Source organism: Dama dama, chromosome 5 (assembly GCF_033118175.1).
Source record: "Dama dama isolate Ldn47 chromosome 5, ASM3311817v1, whole genome shotgun sequence".
NCBI lineage: Eukaryota > Metazoa > Chordata > Mammalia > Artiodactyla > Cervidae > Dama > Dama dama.
Genome location: NC_083685.1, coordinates 102,832,376 through 102,851,980, shown reverse-complemented (window position 1 = coordinate 102,851,980; position 19,605 = coordinate 102,832,376). Strand labels below are relative to the sequence as shown.

Here is a 19,605-nt window from a genome sequence, read left to right as displayed (position 1 = left end):
TTTATTTTAGGTTATGAAAAAGATCCCCCAAACTAGCTATAATGAAAAGCAAATGCAAGACTAGAATCCTTATCCCAATGAAAACACCCTACCTAAATGAATGCAAAGTAAATATACAAAAAAAAAAAAAGAAAAAGATACGGTAAAGACAAAAGCTGAGATAAGCCACTGGATGCTCTGATAACCAGGCAAAGGGAACATGATCCAGTTAGAATGAGGAAAGTCAGGGAAAAACTAAGAACACAGGAATAGGCAAATACATGAATAAATATGAGTAAACACTGTTTAAAACAGTGATAGTGGTATCTTTTGGAGTTTAAAACAGATAGAAATAAAATATAAGACTACAATGGAACAAAAGGCAGAGTATCAAGGGAATTAAACCATTATTTTTTTTCATTGCTTTGAAATATTGAAATACTAATTTCAAGAGTGCTCCAATGAGTCAAAGACATTTTAGGGGTAATGATTTTTCAGATGTTTCAATATTAGGACAACCTTAAAATTTTAAAAATTAAGGAAACCAAAGACCTTTTATTTTTATGGATTATATCAATATTTACTGTATTTGAAACTAAAATTGGAAAAATGTTTACTGTTTTATTGATTAAAAATACTAAACTTACGATACTGAAAAATATTTTTGAAAAAAAAAATCTTCAAAACAAAAAATTAGTGCTAAGAGTGGTGGTGTTTGAAATTTTTTGAAAATCTCTTTTAATGCCTGACTGGAATAGTTTGTGAGGTCTGCTATAACAGAAGCACCACAGACAAAATGGCTTAAATGACAGGAGTTTATCTACTCACGGTTCTGGGGACAGAAGTCCAGGAGCCAGGTGTCTGCAAGGCTGGTTTCTCCTGAGGCCCCTCTCCTTGGCTTGCTGGTAGCTACCCTCCTGTGGCCTCTTCACATGGTTGTCCCTTTGAGTGTGCACTGCTGGTGGACTCTCTCTCCATCCATGTTTCCTCTTCTCATAAGTACACCAGTCAGACTGTATTTAGGAGCCATCCTAACAGCCTCATTTTAACTTGTATGTTAGTCGCTCAGTCATGTTTGACTCAATGCAACCCCATGGACTGTAGCCCACCAGGCTTCTCTGTCCATGAGCTTCTCCAGGCAAGAATACTGGAGTGGACTGCCATGCCCTCCTCCAGGGGATCTTCTGGACCCGGGATCGAACCCGGGTCTCCTGCATTGCAGGTGGACTCTACCATCTGAGCCACAAGGAAAGCCTCCTTGTGGAAAGGCGGCTTTTAACTTATCACCTCTTTAAAGGGCCTATGTCCTAAAGCAGACATTCCTGGGCACTTGGGAGTCAGGGTCTCAGCACATGAATTTGAGGGGTGAGGGACACAGTTCACTCAGTAACAATGGCTCAACAGAAGATGGCTGAATTCTGAGATCTTCTTTTGCGTTAAATATTTTGCAATATCTCATGCCATGCAACTTCTGAAAAACAGTAATCTATACTCATGAGAAAATGAGTATGAAAAATGAGAATGAGAAAGGTAAATAACGCCTTAGATTATGAAAACAGTCCTGTTGCTCTAGGGTAGCAACCGAAATAATAACTAAATGTATAATTAAGTTGCATAGAGTAGAATATGAGATAATGAAGCATATTTAATTAATACAAAGAAAAGCAAGAAAGGAGAAATGGAAGAAACAAGGTAACACAAGCAGAATTACACCCAATGAGTAATTACATGAAATTAAAATGGATTACACTCAACAATTACAGAGACTGTCAGACTAGATAAAGATAAGACCCTAAATGGATGCTGCTTACAGGAGACATACTGTAAATATAAAGACACAGATTAGGTTAAAAGTAAAAAGTAGGAGAAAGACATATATCGTGTATATTTGCTTTCTACTGCTGCATAACGCATTAATGGAAACAGTGGCTTAAAACAACAACTGTTTATTAGCCCACAGCTCTGTGGGTCAGGAGTCCAAGCACAGTGAAGTTGGGTTCTCTGCTCAGGTCTCAAAGGCTGAAATCAAGGAGTCAGCTGGGTTGATTCTTGTCTGAAGGCTGAGGAAGAATCCATTTCTGAGCTAAATCAACTTGTTAGCAAAATTCAGCTCCTTGCAGTTACAGGACTGATGTTCCTGTTTCCTTGCTGGGCTCAGTCACAAGCTGCTCTCAGGTCCTACAGGGTGCACATTCCTGGTCATGTGGCCCCTCTGTCTTCAAGGTCAGCAATGAAGAACATGGCTTACACTGACTCCTCCTCATATTCCCAATCTCACTCACCAGGAGGAGCCCCACACTTCTTAAGATCTCAACTGATTTGGTCTGGCCCACTGAGGGTAATTTCATTATTCTGAGTCAACTGATTTGGGACTTCAGTTATATTTGCAAAATCCCTTCACAAAAGTGCCTAGATTAGTCTTTGACCGAGTAACTGGGAACCTCTTGCATACCAGGGGCCAGAAGTTTAGGAAGCAATTTAGAATTCTGCCTAACACACCATGCAGACACAAACTGAAAGAAAACTATATCTATAATATAGAAAGACATTCTAATAACCTGAAAATAACCAGAAAGAGTTATCAATTCAAAAATGGGAGAAAGTCTTGAATGGCACTTCTCAAGAGAGGATATTCAAGAAGCCAGTAAACACCTAGAAATGGACTCAACATCAGTAGAGCGTAAAGTGATGCAGATTAAACCTCTAACATGATAACACTACACCCTGGAACCAGGCTCTGGCACCTTCCAGTTCATGGAACTGCTCTAGTAAAGGTGCCCTGAATTATCTGTGCCCCCAAGTCCAAAGGACATCTTTCAGTTCTAATGTCACTTTAACCTGCTGACCTTACTGCTTTGCTCTTTTCTTGGGGAGGTAAGGCAGACGGGGTATAGATGTGATGAGGGTTTGAAGGCAGAAAGGAACAGCCAACAGAGTTGGTATCATGTCATGCAGACTGTTTGACAATATTGTTTCTTAAGGGTAGTATTTCAAGGTTAGACCCTCAAAACTTTCCAATCAGAAAGTGGTACATTTTGTCCAAAGAAGACACATCTAGTAATAGTTAATAAATTTCACTATTAAAATTCAATCAAAATAGTCATTTTAACCACAATGTCAAATTCATTTTAGGGAGACAGTTCCCATCACTCACCCGAGATCCCCTTTACAACATTGTGGGAGGAAATCTGACTTTCCTTCAGTCTCCATTAAAGTGTTGCCCTACATGCCTTGTCCTTTTCAGGGGTCAGGTCCACGGTCTGTTAGGGCCTTCTGGGACCAGGATTACAGCCTCTGGGTTCCCATTTTAACTGCAGGACTCTCTTAGTATTTCCAGTACTAAGTATTGGAAAGTATTTCTAATACTTTATTTTTTTAACCACTGTTGATTTTTAGTAGACAGTTTTCAGTTTTTCCTGTACATGGATCACTAGTAAAGTATCTTTGTAGTTTTACAAAAATGGACTGATGCCATATATATGGTTCTGAAAACTATTTTTGTTTTTAATTTTACAATGCACCATCAACATTTTTCCATGCAATGGATGAAAATCTGCTACTGAAACAGAGGGCTGCAGCTGAATAACGAGAGCGACACCTAAAGTATAGGATTAGCATAAGTTTAAATAAAGCACAAGGCCTGGGAAATGCCTGCCAGAGGCACTACACAAAAGGAATGTCTTCAAAGCCCCTTTGTGGGGCCCTACAGCCACCCCTGAGTGCCCGTGGGCCCCATGGGTGGAAGGGGTCCTGTAAACTTTTTTGCATCCACATAAACCCCCCCAATTTCTGTCTGGTTTTCTTCACCTCATCCTCTACCCTGGCCATCTCATCAAATTCTCTTATCATCTCTTCATTGCTCAAATGCATATCATGTATGGCCTCCTTGTATTCCTTGAGACACTGAGCCAGCCCCTTGTTGGTTTTTCTTTTGGCCTTCCTGGGTACATCCTCCCCAGCTGGGCCCTTTCCGCCAGCCCTTAGTTCCCTTGGTTCCCTGGCTGGCTTGTCTTTTGGTTTTCCCTCACTCACTGGCTTTCCTTCACTCTCTGGCTTCCCCTCACTCTCTGCTTTTCTTTCTTTTGCTTTTTCCTCACTCACTGGCTTTCCTTGGCTCTCTGGGTTTCCTTTTTTTGGCTTTGTCTCATTCTCTGGCCTTTCCTTAACCTTTAATACTTCCTCATCTGTCTTTCCCTTGTGATCTGTCCTTCCCTTGTTTTCTAACATTTCTTTGTCTTCCTTAGTAGCTGCTGCTCCTGGTTTTCCTGCATCCAGTGGCTGTTCGTTTTCCATCTTGCCTTGGTTCTCAGGCTTTGCTTCATTTTCACTGCAGAGTTTTTCCATGTTGAGTGTCCCCTCCTTTTCCTGTCCTGCGGGGATTCTGGACAGGTTCCTCCTCTTTCTATAGCCCAGTAGAGAGCTGGGAACAATAGACACGTAGATCTGAAAGAACCAGGAGCAACAACTAGGGGCTTGCAGACGGCTCCAGGTCCGACAGCACCAAGGGAGGGCCAGTACCCGGACCGGTGCCCACTTCTGGGCCCTCTAATACTTTAAAATGAACTTGGGAGTCCTTGGCTGTTTCCCTCTCTATACTCCAGTAATGCAGTGTTGTGTGGAGCTGTACACAGACCTTTTCACCACTGTGATCTCCTTTGGTGCCATGTTGAAAGTGGAACTTGTCCTGAGGCTTGCAAGCCTTCTGGTCTATAACCTGGACACAAGTTTCAGATATTCTTGGATATATTTTGCATCTACCTGAAATTTCTATTACCTCCTCCAAATGAAACTGAGAGAGTGAGGGGTGGTGGTGAAACACTGGATAATTTCTTTGGAATTTAGGCAGCATCCAAACCAGTTCCCAAGCTCTTAAGATCCATGACCACTCCTGCCCTGCCAAGGAATATTCAGCATCCAGGGTAATTCCTGGGACATGACAGGTGTCCACAGGAAAAAAAAAAATTAGCTTCACAAAGAAATAGGTTTTCAATGTTTACATAAATATTACATGCTCACTGGAAAGAAAAACTGAAAAATATGGAAAAACACAGAAAGGTAAAACAAACAAAAAAACACTGGATTCTCAAAAAAATCTGAAATGAATGTCATTAACTTTTTGGAGACCATCCCTTCATTCATGGTTATCAAATGTTTACACAAATACATAGTTTTATACCACATACACTGCATTTACATTTTTCTGTTATCCCAGTCTTTCCCCGCACTTCTCATGCTTCTCCTTTTCTCCCTCCCTTTGAGGTAACCAATATTAACAGCTTGGTGTATATTCTTGTTACCTGTTTCCATGCTCATCTAATCACATGCACACATATACACACAAATGCATGTGATCATTACTTTAACAAAAATGAAATTTTGTACATATACATCTCTGTAATAAAGCAATTACTTACCAAAAAATTGTGGAAACACCTTTTAGTCAACTAGTGTAAATATAACTCATTTTAAAAATTACTCTCAAAAAAAAAATTACTCTCATGTTGTTCCATGGTATGGCTATATAAGTTAATTCACTCATTCACCAATTCATTGGCATTCACTTTGTCTCCAGTTGGGTTTCATCTCTGTCTCTACAAATAATACTTTAACAAACATCCTTACTTATGCATATACTTTTGCACTGATGCTACTATTTCTGTGCAGCAAATTCTCAAAGTGAGACTGCTGGGTCAAAATGCTTTTAAACTTTTACTTAAAAATCTAAAAAGTATATAGCTGGATTGCAAGTGGAAATATAAGTTGATATAACCATCTTGTATGAGTATATGGTTTATCAAACTCCACTAGCAAAACATCTCTTAATTTTTGCCAACTCCACGAAGTGGAAGTAACATCTCATGGGTTGTTTTAACATGCACTTCCCTGAGTACTATTTATTTAGGTTCATAATATTGTCATAGGTTAATGCATTTGGAGTTGTTTTTCTATGAACAGCCATCTAGTCCAGATGGATGAAAACCTCAATGTAAAGAATAAAATTATAAAAATCTTAGAAACAAATTTAAGAGGTTCTATATAACCTGGGGATTACATGGGTCCTTTTAACTGAGTAAATCAGGAATATAAAAAGGAAAAGATGTTTTACTATAAAAAATTAAAGACTTACAATCTTTTACTATATAAAAAATACAAAGACAAATACTAGGTTAAGAAAAACATGTGGAACACACGTGAGAAAAGATTAATATCTCAAATACATTAAGAGCACCTCCAGATTCATAATATAGACAAGCCAATAGGAATATATATAAAAATACATAATAATATATAATATATATAAGCAAATCATTGAAGACAACTTGTTAAATGAATAAAATATGAAATTTGGATGATGGCTTTCACATGCCCCTTTTATTATGAATTTTCTTATAATTTCTAAGATTTAAGATGACCAACTGCTCTTCTACATTCTTGTAAAGCATCTCTTCAGTGTGTATTTTCTGGTGAATTGCTCCTGGATGTTTTCCCACATTCATAAAATGTACAGTTTATAAGATTCTTATTACTGTCTGAATGATGATTTGCTGTTCTCTATATTAACTGAATTTCTCTCTGATGTGTTCTTTGATGTACAGTAAGGCTGGAGCTACTCCTAAAGGCTTTTCCACATTCACTACATTTATAGGGTTTTTCTCCAGTGTGCATCCTCAGATGCACAATAAAGTCTGAGTTAGTTCTGAAGGCTTTTCCACATTCTTCACATCTATAGGGCCTCTCCCCGGTATGAATTCTCTGGTGCAGAGTTAGCTGTGATAGAGTAATACAACCTTTCCCGCATTCCTTACACGAGTAGGGTTTTTCTCCAGTATGTGTCCTCCAATGAACTGTAAGGTATGAACCCCTCCTGAAGGCTTTTCCACAGACATCACATTTATATGGTTTCTCTCCACTATGGATTTTCTGATGTTCTGTAACGTGTACCATCTGGCTAAATGCTTTGCCACAGTCATTACATTTAAATGGCTTCTCCCCGGTATGTGTCCTTTGATGGGTATTAAAGCCTGAGTTACTTGTGAAAACTTTCCCACATTCATTACATTTATAGGGTTTCTCTCCAGTATGCCTTCTCTGATGCACAGTAAGCTGTGATGTATTAGTGAAAGCTTTCTCACATTCATTACATTTATATGGTTTTTCTCCAGTGTGGGTCCTCTGATGTACAATAAGGTATGACTTAGTTCTGAAGCATTTTCCACAGTTGTAGCATGTGTAGGGTTTCACGCCAGTGTGAATTTTCTGGTGCTCCTTGAGATTTACCATTTTGGTAAATGCCCTCTCACAGTCAGTACATTTATATGGTTTCTCGCCAGTATGAATCCTCTGATGTACAGTTAAGTGTGATTTTATTCTGAAAGATTCCCCACATTCATTACAGAGATAAGGTTTCTCCTCAGTATGAATTCGCTGATGTATAATTAGAGATGAAGAACGCATGAAGGCCTTTCCACATTCATTACACTTATAAGGTTTCTCTCCTGTATGCATCCTGTGGTGTACACTAAGGCATGAATAATTAATGAATGCTTTCCCACATTCATTACATTTATAGGGTTTTTCTCCAGTATGAATCCTCTGATGTTCTGTGAAATTTGCTATACGATTGAATGCTTTCCCACATTCATTACATTCATAGGGTTTTTCCCCAGTGTGAGTTCTGATATGTACAATAAGACTGGAATTACTTCTGTAGGCTTTTCCACATTCATTACACCTAAAGGGCTTCTCTCCAGTATGAATTCTCTGATGAACATTAAAGATTGTGGTATTCTTGAAAGATTTCCCACACTCATTGCATTTATATGGTTTCTCTTCAGTATGGGTCTTCTGATGTACACTAAGATATGACTTATTCCTAAAGGCTTTCCCACAATCATTACATTTGTAGGGTTTCTCTCCATTGTGAGTTTCCTGATGTCTTGCAAGTTTTGATTTATCACTAAAAGCTTTCCCGCATTCACTACATTTATAGGGCTTCTCTCCAGTTTGAATTCTCTGGTGTTGATTAAGGCGTGCACACTGGCTAAAAGATTTTCCACAGACATTGCATTGATAAGGTTTCTCCTTAGTATGAATTCTCTGATGCACCATAAGTGATGAAGAAGCAATGAAAGCCTTTCCACATTCACTACATTTATAGGGTTTTTCTCCACTGTGAATTTTTTTATGTTGACTAAGATAAGAAGGCTGGCTGAACATTTTCCCACATTCATTACATTCATAAGGTTTTTCTTTAGTGTGAGTTCTCTGATGTTGAATGAGTAATGACCTATAACGGAAGGCCTTTTCACATGTACTACATTTATAGGGTTTTTCTTTATTATTGGGTTTTTTCCCTAAAGTGAGTTCTGAGGCAGGGCTTATGACTTTGCTGCCTTCTGTATCCTTGCAAATTTCCTTTCTCAGATGGGTATCTGTGATCAAATCTAAACCCTCTGTAAAACTTCCATCATGTGTTTGGTATTTGCCATGGGGTTCTTCTGTGATAACTTCTGGTTCTGGAAGAAGAGCAGATCCAAACTCAAAGCCTTTCTGAATAGTGGGGATTTCCTTGTGTTTAACTGTTCTTTGGCCAACAGGACTCTGCTGACTATACTGCAGTCTCAGTATCCTGTCACCCCATTTCCATAATCCTCCCATTCCAGGGTCCCATAGACCATTCTCTGTGAGTTTCTCTACAATGGCCTCCTGTGATAAATGTTTTTTAGAAAAATCCTCTGTTGGTATAGTATTCTTGGTTGTAGGTTTGGTCTCCAACTCTGGGAGGAAAAAAAGAAAAATAAAATGACTCCTATTTCAGGTTGAGGAGACTGTACTAACAGCATAACAAAAGGGAAGCTTGAGTTGATAATGAACATATGTTTTTAACCGCTTGCAAATTGGCCTTGTTTTCTATGAAGAAGGAGGTAGGGTTAAGTGTGGCTGACTGAGCAAAGAACCATAGTAGTAATTCAAGGAGTTTTCTTCCTACTAAAAAAAAATTCATTCCTGGTAACCCTTCTACAGTCCAAGTTTCTCAAATATTTCTTCTTTTTCTCATTCCTTTTAGAGTCAAATTCTTTAGAGAGCTTCTTCAAAAGTTGTAACTACTTCCTTGATTCCCATTTACTCCACAAACAAGACATTCACCCCCAACAATACTTTCCACTTGTTCTCATTATTTGTTCACTAGCTTTTCTGTGAGGGCTTTCTCTGACATTTCCTTGTCAGAATAGCTTCGTCAAGTCTTCAGATGTATCTTTTTTTTTTTTTTGCTCTCAATTTAGTAGATTTAAAAAATTGTATTTATCTATTTAAGTTTAGTTGATTTATTATACAATGTATGATATACACAAAGTATACTGCTGTGCAGCAAACTGATTCAGTTATACATACATATGTTATTTTTTAAAAAATATTCTTTTCTGTATCTTTTTAACGGAACATTTATGGAAGACACTGATTTTTCAGAAAGTAGGCTTAACTAGTCAAAATTAATATAGTTCTGAATATTACAAATAATGACAATTACTTTTATCAAGAGTAGTTCTGAAACCTTTTTATGGGTCTTAAGAAAATTTCTCACAGTTTCAAAATTTTCTTAAACAATTATACTGGGTGGTGGTGGTCTTATAATTTATTTGTTATATGCAAACTTAATATTTTACTTTTTAAAACACTTTCAAACTTCTTGAAAATTTTTAATTTATTTCCAAGTAATCACATCTAAATTTAAGAAAAAATGGAATCAAAATCTGTGGTTAGTAAAATGGTTTTATGAAAAAAGAAATGGTTTGATGATTTTAAAACTCAAGTTAAGTAGAACTTTCAATGAATTCACAGGGTAGGACAAAGGTCTGAATTCAGGGTCACAAAAAAAAGACCACTCTAGAACCCAAGGACTAAAACCCAGATGATTTAAGTATCTAAATGAATTTTTTTTTTTTTTAGGGAAAAACAAAAATGGAGAGAATATGACACCAGCATATCTGAATAAAAGAGAGTATTGAAAGGTGTTCTTTAAGTAGAAGAAAAACAATCTTAGTTAAAAGGGTAAATATTGGTTAAATAGGTAAATACTGTACTTTGATTCTCAACTGATTTATTGTTCATATTCTCAATAAGTTAAGATCCTGAAAGAGTGGAGGGGGGTTCAGCAAGCTTGTAAGTGAAGAAAGTTAAATAATCAGTCAACAGGTTTAGCTTAAAAGAAATCAGTGATGATCCTTAAGAAAGTACTTTCAGGAAAATGAAAGAAGAGATATCAGATACATAATAGTTAAACAAATGAGAAAAATATAAAGTTAACTGGAGAGGAGAGAATTGAAAGAGTGAAGAAGAAATGAAAGAACAATTATGAAAATCATGTTCCCAAGAAAATAAAATAGGATGGGACGGGGACTACAAGTACAGGGCAGAGATGAGGGAGAAAGAAAAGGAGAGAAAAAGGGAGAGAGGGAGAAAAGGAAGGAGGGAGGTGTAAGGAGAGAGGACGAGATGGGGAGAATCTTTTCCTCTGAGACAGCTTTGAACAAAGATACCACCCAGAATTTCAAATATTCTGCTCCATCCATGACCCACTGACTTTAAATAAATCTCATCCTTCAGTTTCTTATTAACTCACCTGAAAAGGGGGTTCTTGAAATTTCTCTCACTACCACCCATGGTCCTTTTCCATCCTCCAAATGAGATATCATGTCTGGTTTGGAAATTGCAAGCCCTGCTCAGAGAAAAACGAATAGGATTTGATTGTGCCTATGAGCAAGAACCCGGAGAAGGCAATGGCACCCCACTCCAGTACTCTTGCCTGGAAAATCCCATCGACAGAGGAGCCTGGTAGGCTGCAGTCCATGAGGTCGCTAACAGTAGGACATGACTGAGCGACTTCACTTTCACTTTTCACTTTCATGCTCTGGAGAAGGAAATGGCAACCCACTCCAGTGTTCTCGCCTGGAAAATCCCAGGGATGGGGGAGCCTGGTGGGCTGCCGTCTATGGGGTCGCACAGAGTCGGACACGACTGAAGTGACTTAGCAGCAGCAGCAGCATGAGCAAGAACCAGGGTCAACCGCTCTTTTATTTCCTGTGTGGAGTGGCTATGAGAAGTTCTAGAGGTGCGCTGTCCAAGGCAGCTGCCAAGAGCCACCTATGGCTATTTAACTGTGAATTTAAATTAGTTAAAATTATATACAATTTAAAATTCAGTTTTTCATTTTACTAGCCAGATTTCAAGTTCTCAGTATCCACAGTATCTACTGCCTGTCATACTGGACAGCACAGATCCAGCAAATTCCCATCACAGGAGAACATCCTACTGTATAGCAGTGTGGTAGAGAATTACAAAGGACCTCAAAGAAGCTCTAGACTATAATCCTAGGTTTGGAAATAATCTGTTTAGAAAGAAAATAAACAAATTTGTTCATTCTTTCTAGAGGCACTGATAACTCTTACTCTGGAAATGACTGGAAAAAACTTTAGTCCTCAATCGGAGGGACTGTCAACACTCTCCAAGATTACAATGAAGTACGTATTTCTTACTGTACAATTGGCAGACCATTAAGTTAAGGGCAAGAGACAGTATAACTCTTAACAATATGCCCCTAAGACTGAGATTTTAATGCTTAAATTCTAACCCAAAATCCAGTTGAGTATTTTAGAGAATCTATTATCTTCAGTAAAACTGGTCCAGTGGCAGGTACATAAGCACAGAGCTTATCCTTACCCAAGGAGACAAGATTCCTGTAATTCTCTAGCATCACGTCCTTGTGCAGGTCCCTCTGTGTAGGGTCCATCAACCTCCACTCTTCCAATGTGAAGTCTACAGCCACATCTTTAAATGTCACTGATTCCTGAAATAAATACAGAGATCCCTCAGGGGACTGTACAGTTAGACCTATTAGGTAGATTAATACATACAAAACTGGGGAAGAAAACTAGCAGTTTCCACCCAAATGTTTCCTTCCTCAAAATCCTGCCTTATGTATATTATCAACTTTTTTTCAGTTCTATTCTATAAAATATGGTTAATAAAATACATAGTTTATCATTCAGATTGTAGTTATAGAATATTATAAGCTGTCTGAGAAAGAAAAATAAGAAATCATGGGACCTTGAGGAGCTTTTTTGGTCTGGTTATAAAATATATGTATATGCGTCTTGTAAAAAAAAAAATCAAAGAATGAGCTATAACATTGTTTTAATGGTTACCTATTAGAGGAAGGAGGAAATAGAGTGAAGAGAACTAGAACAGATGCTAGATTTCCTTGAATATTTCCTGCCTTGTAGATTTGACTTTTGATCCATACAAATACTTTATATTATTATAAAAAAAAAACTAAATTTAAAAAAGCAATTCCTAAAAATTAAAAGTAAAATGAAATCAACTGGTAGCATACACATTCATTAGAGAGGAACTATTTTGAGCATCTTTAAAACACAGTAATTTTTCTGTATATATCTTGAGAGATATATTCTGAGGAGAAAAATAACTGTAAAAAACAGCACATTTTCAGTAAATAATCCTATTGCTGGTGGCAGTGATGAAAATGCTATTTTGTAACTGTTGTGTGTGTGTTAGTTGCTCAGTCATGTCTGATTCTTTTGCCACCCCATGTACTGTAGCCCGCCAGGCTCCTCTGTCCATGGAATTCCCCAGCACGAATACTGGAGTGGACTGCCATTTCCTACTCCAGGGTAATCTTCCCTACCCAGGGATCAAACCCAGGTCTTCTGCATTGCAGGCAGATTCTTTACCATCCGAGCCACAGCATTTACCCACATTGTGTGTGCAGTGTTGGATAAAGCAAATTAGAATACTGGTATCATTCAGAGCTAATAAATCTGCCATGGGAGAAAGAACATATAGATTCAATATCAATGAGATTATGTATAAACTCCAGAGATTCAAAACTGAATTGGAAATATTGGTATACACTCACAAAATAGTTTAAGGAAAATATCCCATCATACTTCCTAGCTTTGTCCACTGAAAAGGTCTAGAAATGATAACCAAAAAGGTACTTCTGTGCAGTTTAGACTGTGACCTCTACAGATCCCACTAAATGAAACAAGGACCTGGAACCTTCTGTCATAATTAAAAGCAAGGAAACTCTAAAAGACTACCAGGATAATATATAAGACATTGGAGAAAACTTAAAGAGGTTCCCACTAGCCAAAGATGGGAAGACTTGAGCATCAATAAGAACAATAACTGTGATTTCAAAAATATCCAATATATTTAAAATTATTATTTCATTATAAAACTAAAAGGATACTCATTGATCAACTTTGGAGGATTCCTGGAGACTGGTAAATAAAGAGAAAGAATCAACCCTTGCCCTTCTTTTCCTATGCAAACATCCAGTTTGCACAGTAGTAAGATGGAATCAGATGATTGAAACTCTGTAGGCAAGAAGTGAAGTATGCGACACAGGCTACTTTTTCATTAGGAATTATAACATGACCACCTGTCAAATTAGGGCTGCCATCACTAACAGAAACGAAATCTGTCAAACTGATGCTACTAGCCCTGGGGTTACCACACCGATCAAGCAAGATGGTATACATGGTGAACCTGCCATGGCATTGGAACATTAAGAATTAGGGCAGCAAAAGAGGAGCTGTCACTTCATTCCCCTTAAGATACAATGCCAAGTGTTACCTTTACCAATTCTGGCTCTTCTGCCTGAAGGTGAAGATCTTCCTCTGGCTGGAAAACTTGAGGACTCTGACAGGACACAGGATAAGATCACTCCATGACTCACTACCTGTTACATACAGGACAGCCTCAACAAGCACCACCAGTCCACCACAGATGTGGTGTATATACACCTCTTTTACTGTTTTATTTAGGGATGAAATTAAGGTCCATAGCAACATCCAATCACAACTTTCTTTCATTTTGTTTGAGACAATGACACACATAAGACTGAGAAAGATATAACTGTTAGATTTTAAAGGCTTTAACAAATAACCTATCAAAACAAAAATAAACATATAAGGGGTCTTAGATGCCACATAATTCTTTTTCCTATGAGGATGAAGTTTGCTTCTCAGAAATTATCTATCTTACTCAAGAATAATATTCAAATGCTACTAACACCATCTGTTTTCTACAGTTGGAAAATCATTACCATGCCTGGAGGTTGGAGGGCATGTCTCCATACTCATTCAGGAAATATTTCAGGGACCTCTCACAACACTGTTTTCTTCCAAACCTTAAGACACTGTATGCCTATAAGGACCTGACTTTATAAATTAAATGAAATTTTACTATACCTTCTAGTAGTACTTACTGATTTTGGATCTTGTGCCATTTTTAAAAATTAAGGGTAACAGAACTATTTTTAAATTTCATTGAGAAAAATGTCATCTTAGTTCTTTCAAGTTCTCACGTTAATAATACAAATATTCAGCTTCCAGAAAATCAGTGATGATATGAGCTCAACTTCTGATAATTAGAGATGGGTTTGATCAGGCCTATACTAGACAAATACTTTAGATCTACTAATAAAGTGAAACACTTTGATTTTCATTTTATCTTTTCAAGGATTTGTCTTAAGGACTATTTACATGTTATATATTCTTGCTATCAAGAATAAAAGATCACCACTACAGGTTATTATGAATCATTACTATAACAAATTGTAGTTGTTTGGACTACTTTCCTTCTGTCTCTATTTAAAAAAGTCACTTCTAAAACACAGCTTTAATCACATTACTACCCACCTCAAACATACCCTAACACACACACATGCATATATACACTTAAATGTCTTCAGAGAAACATGAAAAGATTCAGCTTAAACATCTAAATTTCAGTCCTTTCTCAAATATCTATCTTGAATCAAACTGTTCTCTGCCTCAGAACCTTGCCTTCTCATCTGAAGTACCCTCACAATTAATTTATGACCATTTAAATCCACTTGTAATTGGGTCACAGCTTAAATCTAACCATCTTCCTGAGCTTTCCATGACTGATTTAGCCCATACTAATATACCATTTCTTTTCTTACATAGCACTCATCAACTTTATCATACTGCTCAACAACTATCATTCACCTAAATAAATTATGTAACTGTTTCTTTTGTAAACCTTACCTCAGTGAGACTGTAAGCTCCCTACAGCCAAGCACTGTGTCTTAAACATCTTCTTTCTCTCCATGTCATCTATTAAGCTTGATCACTTCTTAATGGGTAGAAAAGAGGAGAACACTAAGAGTGGGCACAAGGGGAACAGTCCCTATGAATTAAGGTATGTGTATGTATGCATATGTGTACATATATTCTTTTTTCAAAGTTTCCTAAACAAAATTTTCCAATTGGAGAATACTCCATTCTACTATCGCATAAATAACTGAAATTTCCTGGGAACAATACAAAGTTAACATCATAAGTAAATTTCCCAGACTTCCTATCATATCTCAAGATCGTGCACATATTGTTTCCAAGATCTGGTGTCTTGATATTTGTTTCAATATGCATAGTGAATCTCCCTATAGATTACAAACTTTACTATGATGAACCCAATTTTCATGGATCAGACAATTTGATTCAGTTACCAAAAGGGGTATGGGTGAGGTAGAGAAGTCACACAACTTTGGGAAAAGTAGGCGTGCTCTCAAACCAGGACAACAGGTCAGATCAGAGGAGGTTTCCCCAACTTACCAGAGGTCCAACTGAAAAAACTACAGCAGCCATAATCTCTTCCTCTGGGTTCCCCTCTCTGGAAAAAGGGAGTCCTGCAAAGACAAATCTAAGAAAGAGAAATAAGCCATGAAAACCAATCTTGCCTTGGAAATCTCAGATGTACTAAGGTGAAATCTTGACATTACAAGTAAGTATGACCTCTCTAAAAATTACAAGTTAACCCCCAGTATCAGTGAGGGAATACTATTCTTACTAGTGTAGCTCTTAATACTACTAAATGCAGTCACAGCTAGCAGATCAAACATGGTACAAGCAGCTTTTAAACTACTTTCTCAATGACCTTCACATCATCCAATGGAAACTACATTCCCATTTCACGTATGAGAAAATTGAGGCTTAGAACCATTTTACACAATGCCGTGTAGGATTCCAAATCAATCTAATTATAATGCCCACACTTTTTCCATTACATCAACTTGCTGTGTGCTGTGAAAGAAAACAATTCAATCTTTCCTTGCCACAATCACCTCCTCACCTAACAATGAAATAATCTAATAACCTCTTTTTTCCTGTCTTTCCTGTGAAGAGTCAATTTGCTAACAGTTTCACAGACCTCAGCTTCATGTAAAGAGAACACCACAACTCCAAACTTAAAAGATATTAGAAACCTTGACACGCCTCTCTCAATCTCACATTCAAATAGATCTTTTATCTATCCTTTCTATATCAGGCAAAACCAAACAATAAGAAGCAGGATAGTAGTAACGATGTAAGACAAAGTGGAATCCAGTACACAAAGCACTGAGCAGTAGTCCTCTTATACTGAAAATGTTATATGCCTAATAAAGGCTTTACACTATGGAGAAGCAAAGTGGCAGAGATCTTGTTCAGATACCCAAGGCACTGATTCTGCTTTTTGTCTTTGGTTAAAGATATGGCCTTGTTGATGTTGAGTTTGGTTTGAAAACAAGAGCTTGAGGTTTGAAAACATTCTCTTAACAAGTGCATAGTTGTGGAATGATGCTGCAAAGCATATAAAAGGGCAGTAGCACAGAGAGAATTGATCTTTCCATATCTTGTGAAATTCTACTTTTGAATAAGAGCTTCCCGGGCAGTTTGACATTCTTACCACTCAGCAGAGCTTTGGAGGCCCAAAGGGATCTATGTTGAATTATGGTGAATCTGTCCCTCCTTTATATGTATAATATACTTCCACTAAGAATCCACATCCGAGACTTCCCTGGTGGCTCAGTGGTAAAGAATCCACCTGCCAATGCACGAGACATGGGTTTGATTCCTGATCCAGGAAGATGCCACATGTCACGGACAAACTAAGCCTGTGTGCCACAACTACTAAGCCTGTCTTCTAGAGCCTGGGAGCCACAACTACTGAAGCCCGAGAGCCCTGGAGCCTGTGCTCTGCAATGAGAAGCCACCACAGTCAGATGCCTGTGCCCCACAACCAGAGAGTAGCCCCTGCTCACCACACTAGAGAAAAACACACAGCAATGAAGATCCAGCAGAGCCAAAAATAAATAATAAACCAACTTTAAAAAAAGTCTGTTGTGTGTCTATACACTAATAATGAACTACCACAGAGAAATTTAAGAATCAATCTCATTTACAACTGCTTAAAAAAGAAATACTTAGGAATAAATTTAACCAAGAAAGTGATAGACCTGCTTACATTGAAAACTTGAAGACACTAAGTGGAAAGACGTTCCATGCTCAAAGCCTGGAAGGATTATTGTTGTTAAAAATGTCCATACTACTTAATCTATAGATTCGATTCAAAATCCATCAAAATTCCCAAGGCGTTTTTCACAGAATTGAGACAAATAATACTAAAATTTGTATAGAACCACAAAAGATCCCAAACTGCCAAAGCAAGTTTGAGAAATAACAACATGGCTGGAGGTATCATGCTTCCTGATTTCAAACTATGTTACTAAGCTATAGTAATGAAAACAGTATGATATTGGGAAAGATGCAGATTAATGGAAAAGAATAGAGTACAGAATTAAACCCACACATAAATGGGCAATTAATTACAACAAAGGAGCCAAGAATATACAACAGGGAAAGAACAGTCTCTTCAAAAAATAGTGTTGGGAAAACTGGACAGTGACTTGCAAAAGCATGAAACTGGACTACTAACTTACACCACACAAAAATATTAAGTCTAAGTGAATTAGGTACCATAGGATCTCACTTAAATGTGGAATCTAAAAACAAAACAAAACACCCTAGACTGCCAGATACAGAGAATAGATTGATGGTTTGGGGGAGTGGGGGGGGGGGGGCGTTGGCAGCTGCGAAGTTGGTGAAGGTGGTCAAAAGGTACAAACTTCCAGGTACAAAATAAGTAAGTCCAAGGGACTTCCCTGGCGATCCAGTGATTAAGACATAGCACTTCCAATGCAGGGGTACGGGTTCCAACCCTGGTTGGGGAACTAAGAGCCTACAAGCTGCATGGAACGGCCAAAAAAATTAAATACATAAATAAAATAAAATAAGCAACCAGGGCTGCAACGCACAGCACCAAGACTAGAGTTAATAATACTGCATTCTGGGAATTCTCTGGGATCCAGTGGTTAGAACTCCGGGCTTTCACTACCCTGGCCCAGGTCAAGCTCTGGTCGGGGAACTAAGGTCCTCCAAGTTTAAGTAAGCTCCGGGAGTTGGTGATGGACAGGGAGGCCTGGCGTGCTGCAGTCCATGGGGTCGCAAAGAGTCGGACACGACTGAGCGACTAAACTGAACTGAAGTTACCCCAGCAACAAAAACAAACACACAAAAAATCTGTGCTGCGTATCTGGAAGTTGCGCCGGCAAGAAAAGCTGCCTCCGCTTCCCAAAGGCAGGAGGGGGACACCTGTCAGGTTCCCGCTATCGAACCCCAGTTCCTCTACACTGCCAAACCCAGGACGGAGAGATTCTCCTTCCTCCAACCCGTCCGCTCCCCTCAACGCCCTTCTCGGCCCCGTCTTCCTCAGTCCAGGCGTGGCCCCGGGAAGAGGGCAGGGTCCAGCCACGCCCCCGCCCAGCCCGGCTCCCTCTCCCAGAGCCTCCAGGCCGCTGCCTTCTGAGGTAGCCCGACCCCGGCCGCCTCTGAGGTGGGCGGGTCAGCTCCAGGCCCGAGGCCCCACCGGAAGCGGCTCCGCCCCCGATGCCGCCTGGAGCCGAGCGCCGAGGGAGGGGTGAGGGGGACCCGGCCGGGCGCCAGGGCAACTAGTACCTGGCGGCCGCCTGAGGACAAGGCGCTCTCAGAGCAGGGCGTGAGCGCTTCCAGCAATGGCGCCGGCGGCGGGAGCGCCCGCGGACGGCAGTGCGCCTGCGCAGCCGGCGGGGACCACGATGCCCAGAATCCTCCGCGCCGCCGCCCTGCTCTTGCATCTCCTCTCTGCTTTGGTGCGGGAGTTTGTGGACCTAAGAAGGTCCACATCGTAGGCACTTTGTGGACCTAAGAAGTTTGGTCAGATTGAAACATCACGACTGTGTGTCGAGCACTAAAACTAGTGATACAAAGAATGACACAGCCCTTGCCTCTGAGCACTTCCATTTGACTAAAGAAATAAAGCCATTGAGAAAACAGAGTGTGTGAGTCGCTGTCATGTCAGACTCTTGCGACCCCATGGACTGTAGCCTAACAGGCTCCTCTGTCCATGGGATTCTCTAGGCAAGAATACTGGAGTGGGTTGCCGTGTCCTCCACCAGGGGATTCCCAACTCAGGGATGGAAACTAGGTTTCCTGCATGGCAGGCAGACTACCATCTGAGCCACAAGGGAAGCTTCATGCAACTAATTAAAGCCCCAGACGCGCGCGGGGGTTGAGGGCTAGGGGTGGGGGAATTGGGTATTGCGTGTCCACCTGTATCTGCCTCATTCAGTTTCTTGGTCGAAAAATCATGCCTTCATTTTAATTTCTGGATCTTTGAATTTTTCCTTGGCCCATCCTAATAATAAATGTTGACATTATTTAA

General features: G+C 39.2%; 2 protein-coding genes across 6 annotated transcripts; both read right to left on the bottom strand.

Annotated features, from left to right (window-relative positions):
• Positions 1–3,345: 3,345 nt before the first annotated feature.
• Positions 3,346–10,682, bottom strand: LOC133057251 (transcription elongation factor A protein-like 4). Its single transcript, XM_061143537.1, has 2 exons — positions 10,601–10,682; positions 3,346–4,422 (listed from the first exon to the last, which is right to left on the bottom strand). The coding sequence occupies exon 2, from the start codon at positions 4,321–4,323 to the stop codon at positions 3,643–3,645; it is 681 nt and encodes a 226-aa protein (XP_060999520.1). The 5' UTR covers positions 4,324–4,422; positions 10,601–10,682; the 3' UTR covers positions 3,346–3,642.
• Positions 5,068–19,050, bottom strand: ZNF624 (zinc finger protein 624). 5 transcript variants are annotated; one of them, XM_061143535.1, is made up of 7 exons: positions 18,861–18,912; positions 15,642–15,729; positions 15,075–15,162; positions 13,636–13,701; positions 11,698–11,824; positions 10,601–10,696; positions 5,068–8,756 (listed from the first exon to the last, which is right to left on the bottom strand). In XM_061143535.1, the coding sequence occupies exons 5-7, from the start codon at positions 11,765–11,767 to the stop codon at positions 6,532–6,534; spliced, it is 2,391 nt and encodes a 796-aa protein (XP_060999518.1). In that variant the 5' UTR covers positions 11,768–11,824; positions 13,636–13,701; positions 15,075–15,162; positions 15,642–15,729; positions 18,861–18,912; the 3' UTR covers positions 5,068–6,531. The 5 variants fall into 5 exon arrangements, with proteins under 5 accessions (XP_060999518.1, XP_060999515.1, XP_060999519.1 ...); XM_061143532.1 differs by lacking the exon at positions 15,075–15,162 and having other exon boundaries at positions 18,861–19,050; XM_061143536.1 differs by lacking the exon at positions 18,861–18,912 and having other exon boundaries at positions 13,636–13,741; positions 15,642–17,251.
• Positions 19,051–19,605: the final 555 nt, after the last annotated feature.

Coding starts and splice junctions, on each gene's coding strand:
- LOC133057251 (XM_061143537.1), bottom strand. CDS start 4,323: ATGGAAAAACTCTGCAGTGAAAATGAAGCAAAGCCTGAGAACCAAGGC.
- ZNF624 (XM_061143532.1), bottom strand. CDS start 19,018: ATGCAAGAGCAGGGCGGCGGCGCGGAGGATTCTGGGCATCGTGGTCCC. Junction 13,702..15,641: donor TTTTTTCAGTTGGACCTCTG/GTAAGTTGGGGA, acceptor GTGTCCTGTCAG/AGTCCTCAAGTTTTCCAGCC. Junction 11,825..13,635: donor AAGAGCCAGAATTGGTAAAG/GTAACACTTGGC, acceptor TATTTATTTCAG/GAATCAGTGACATTTAAAGA.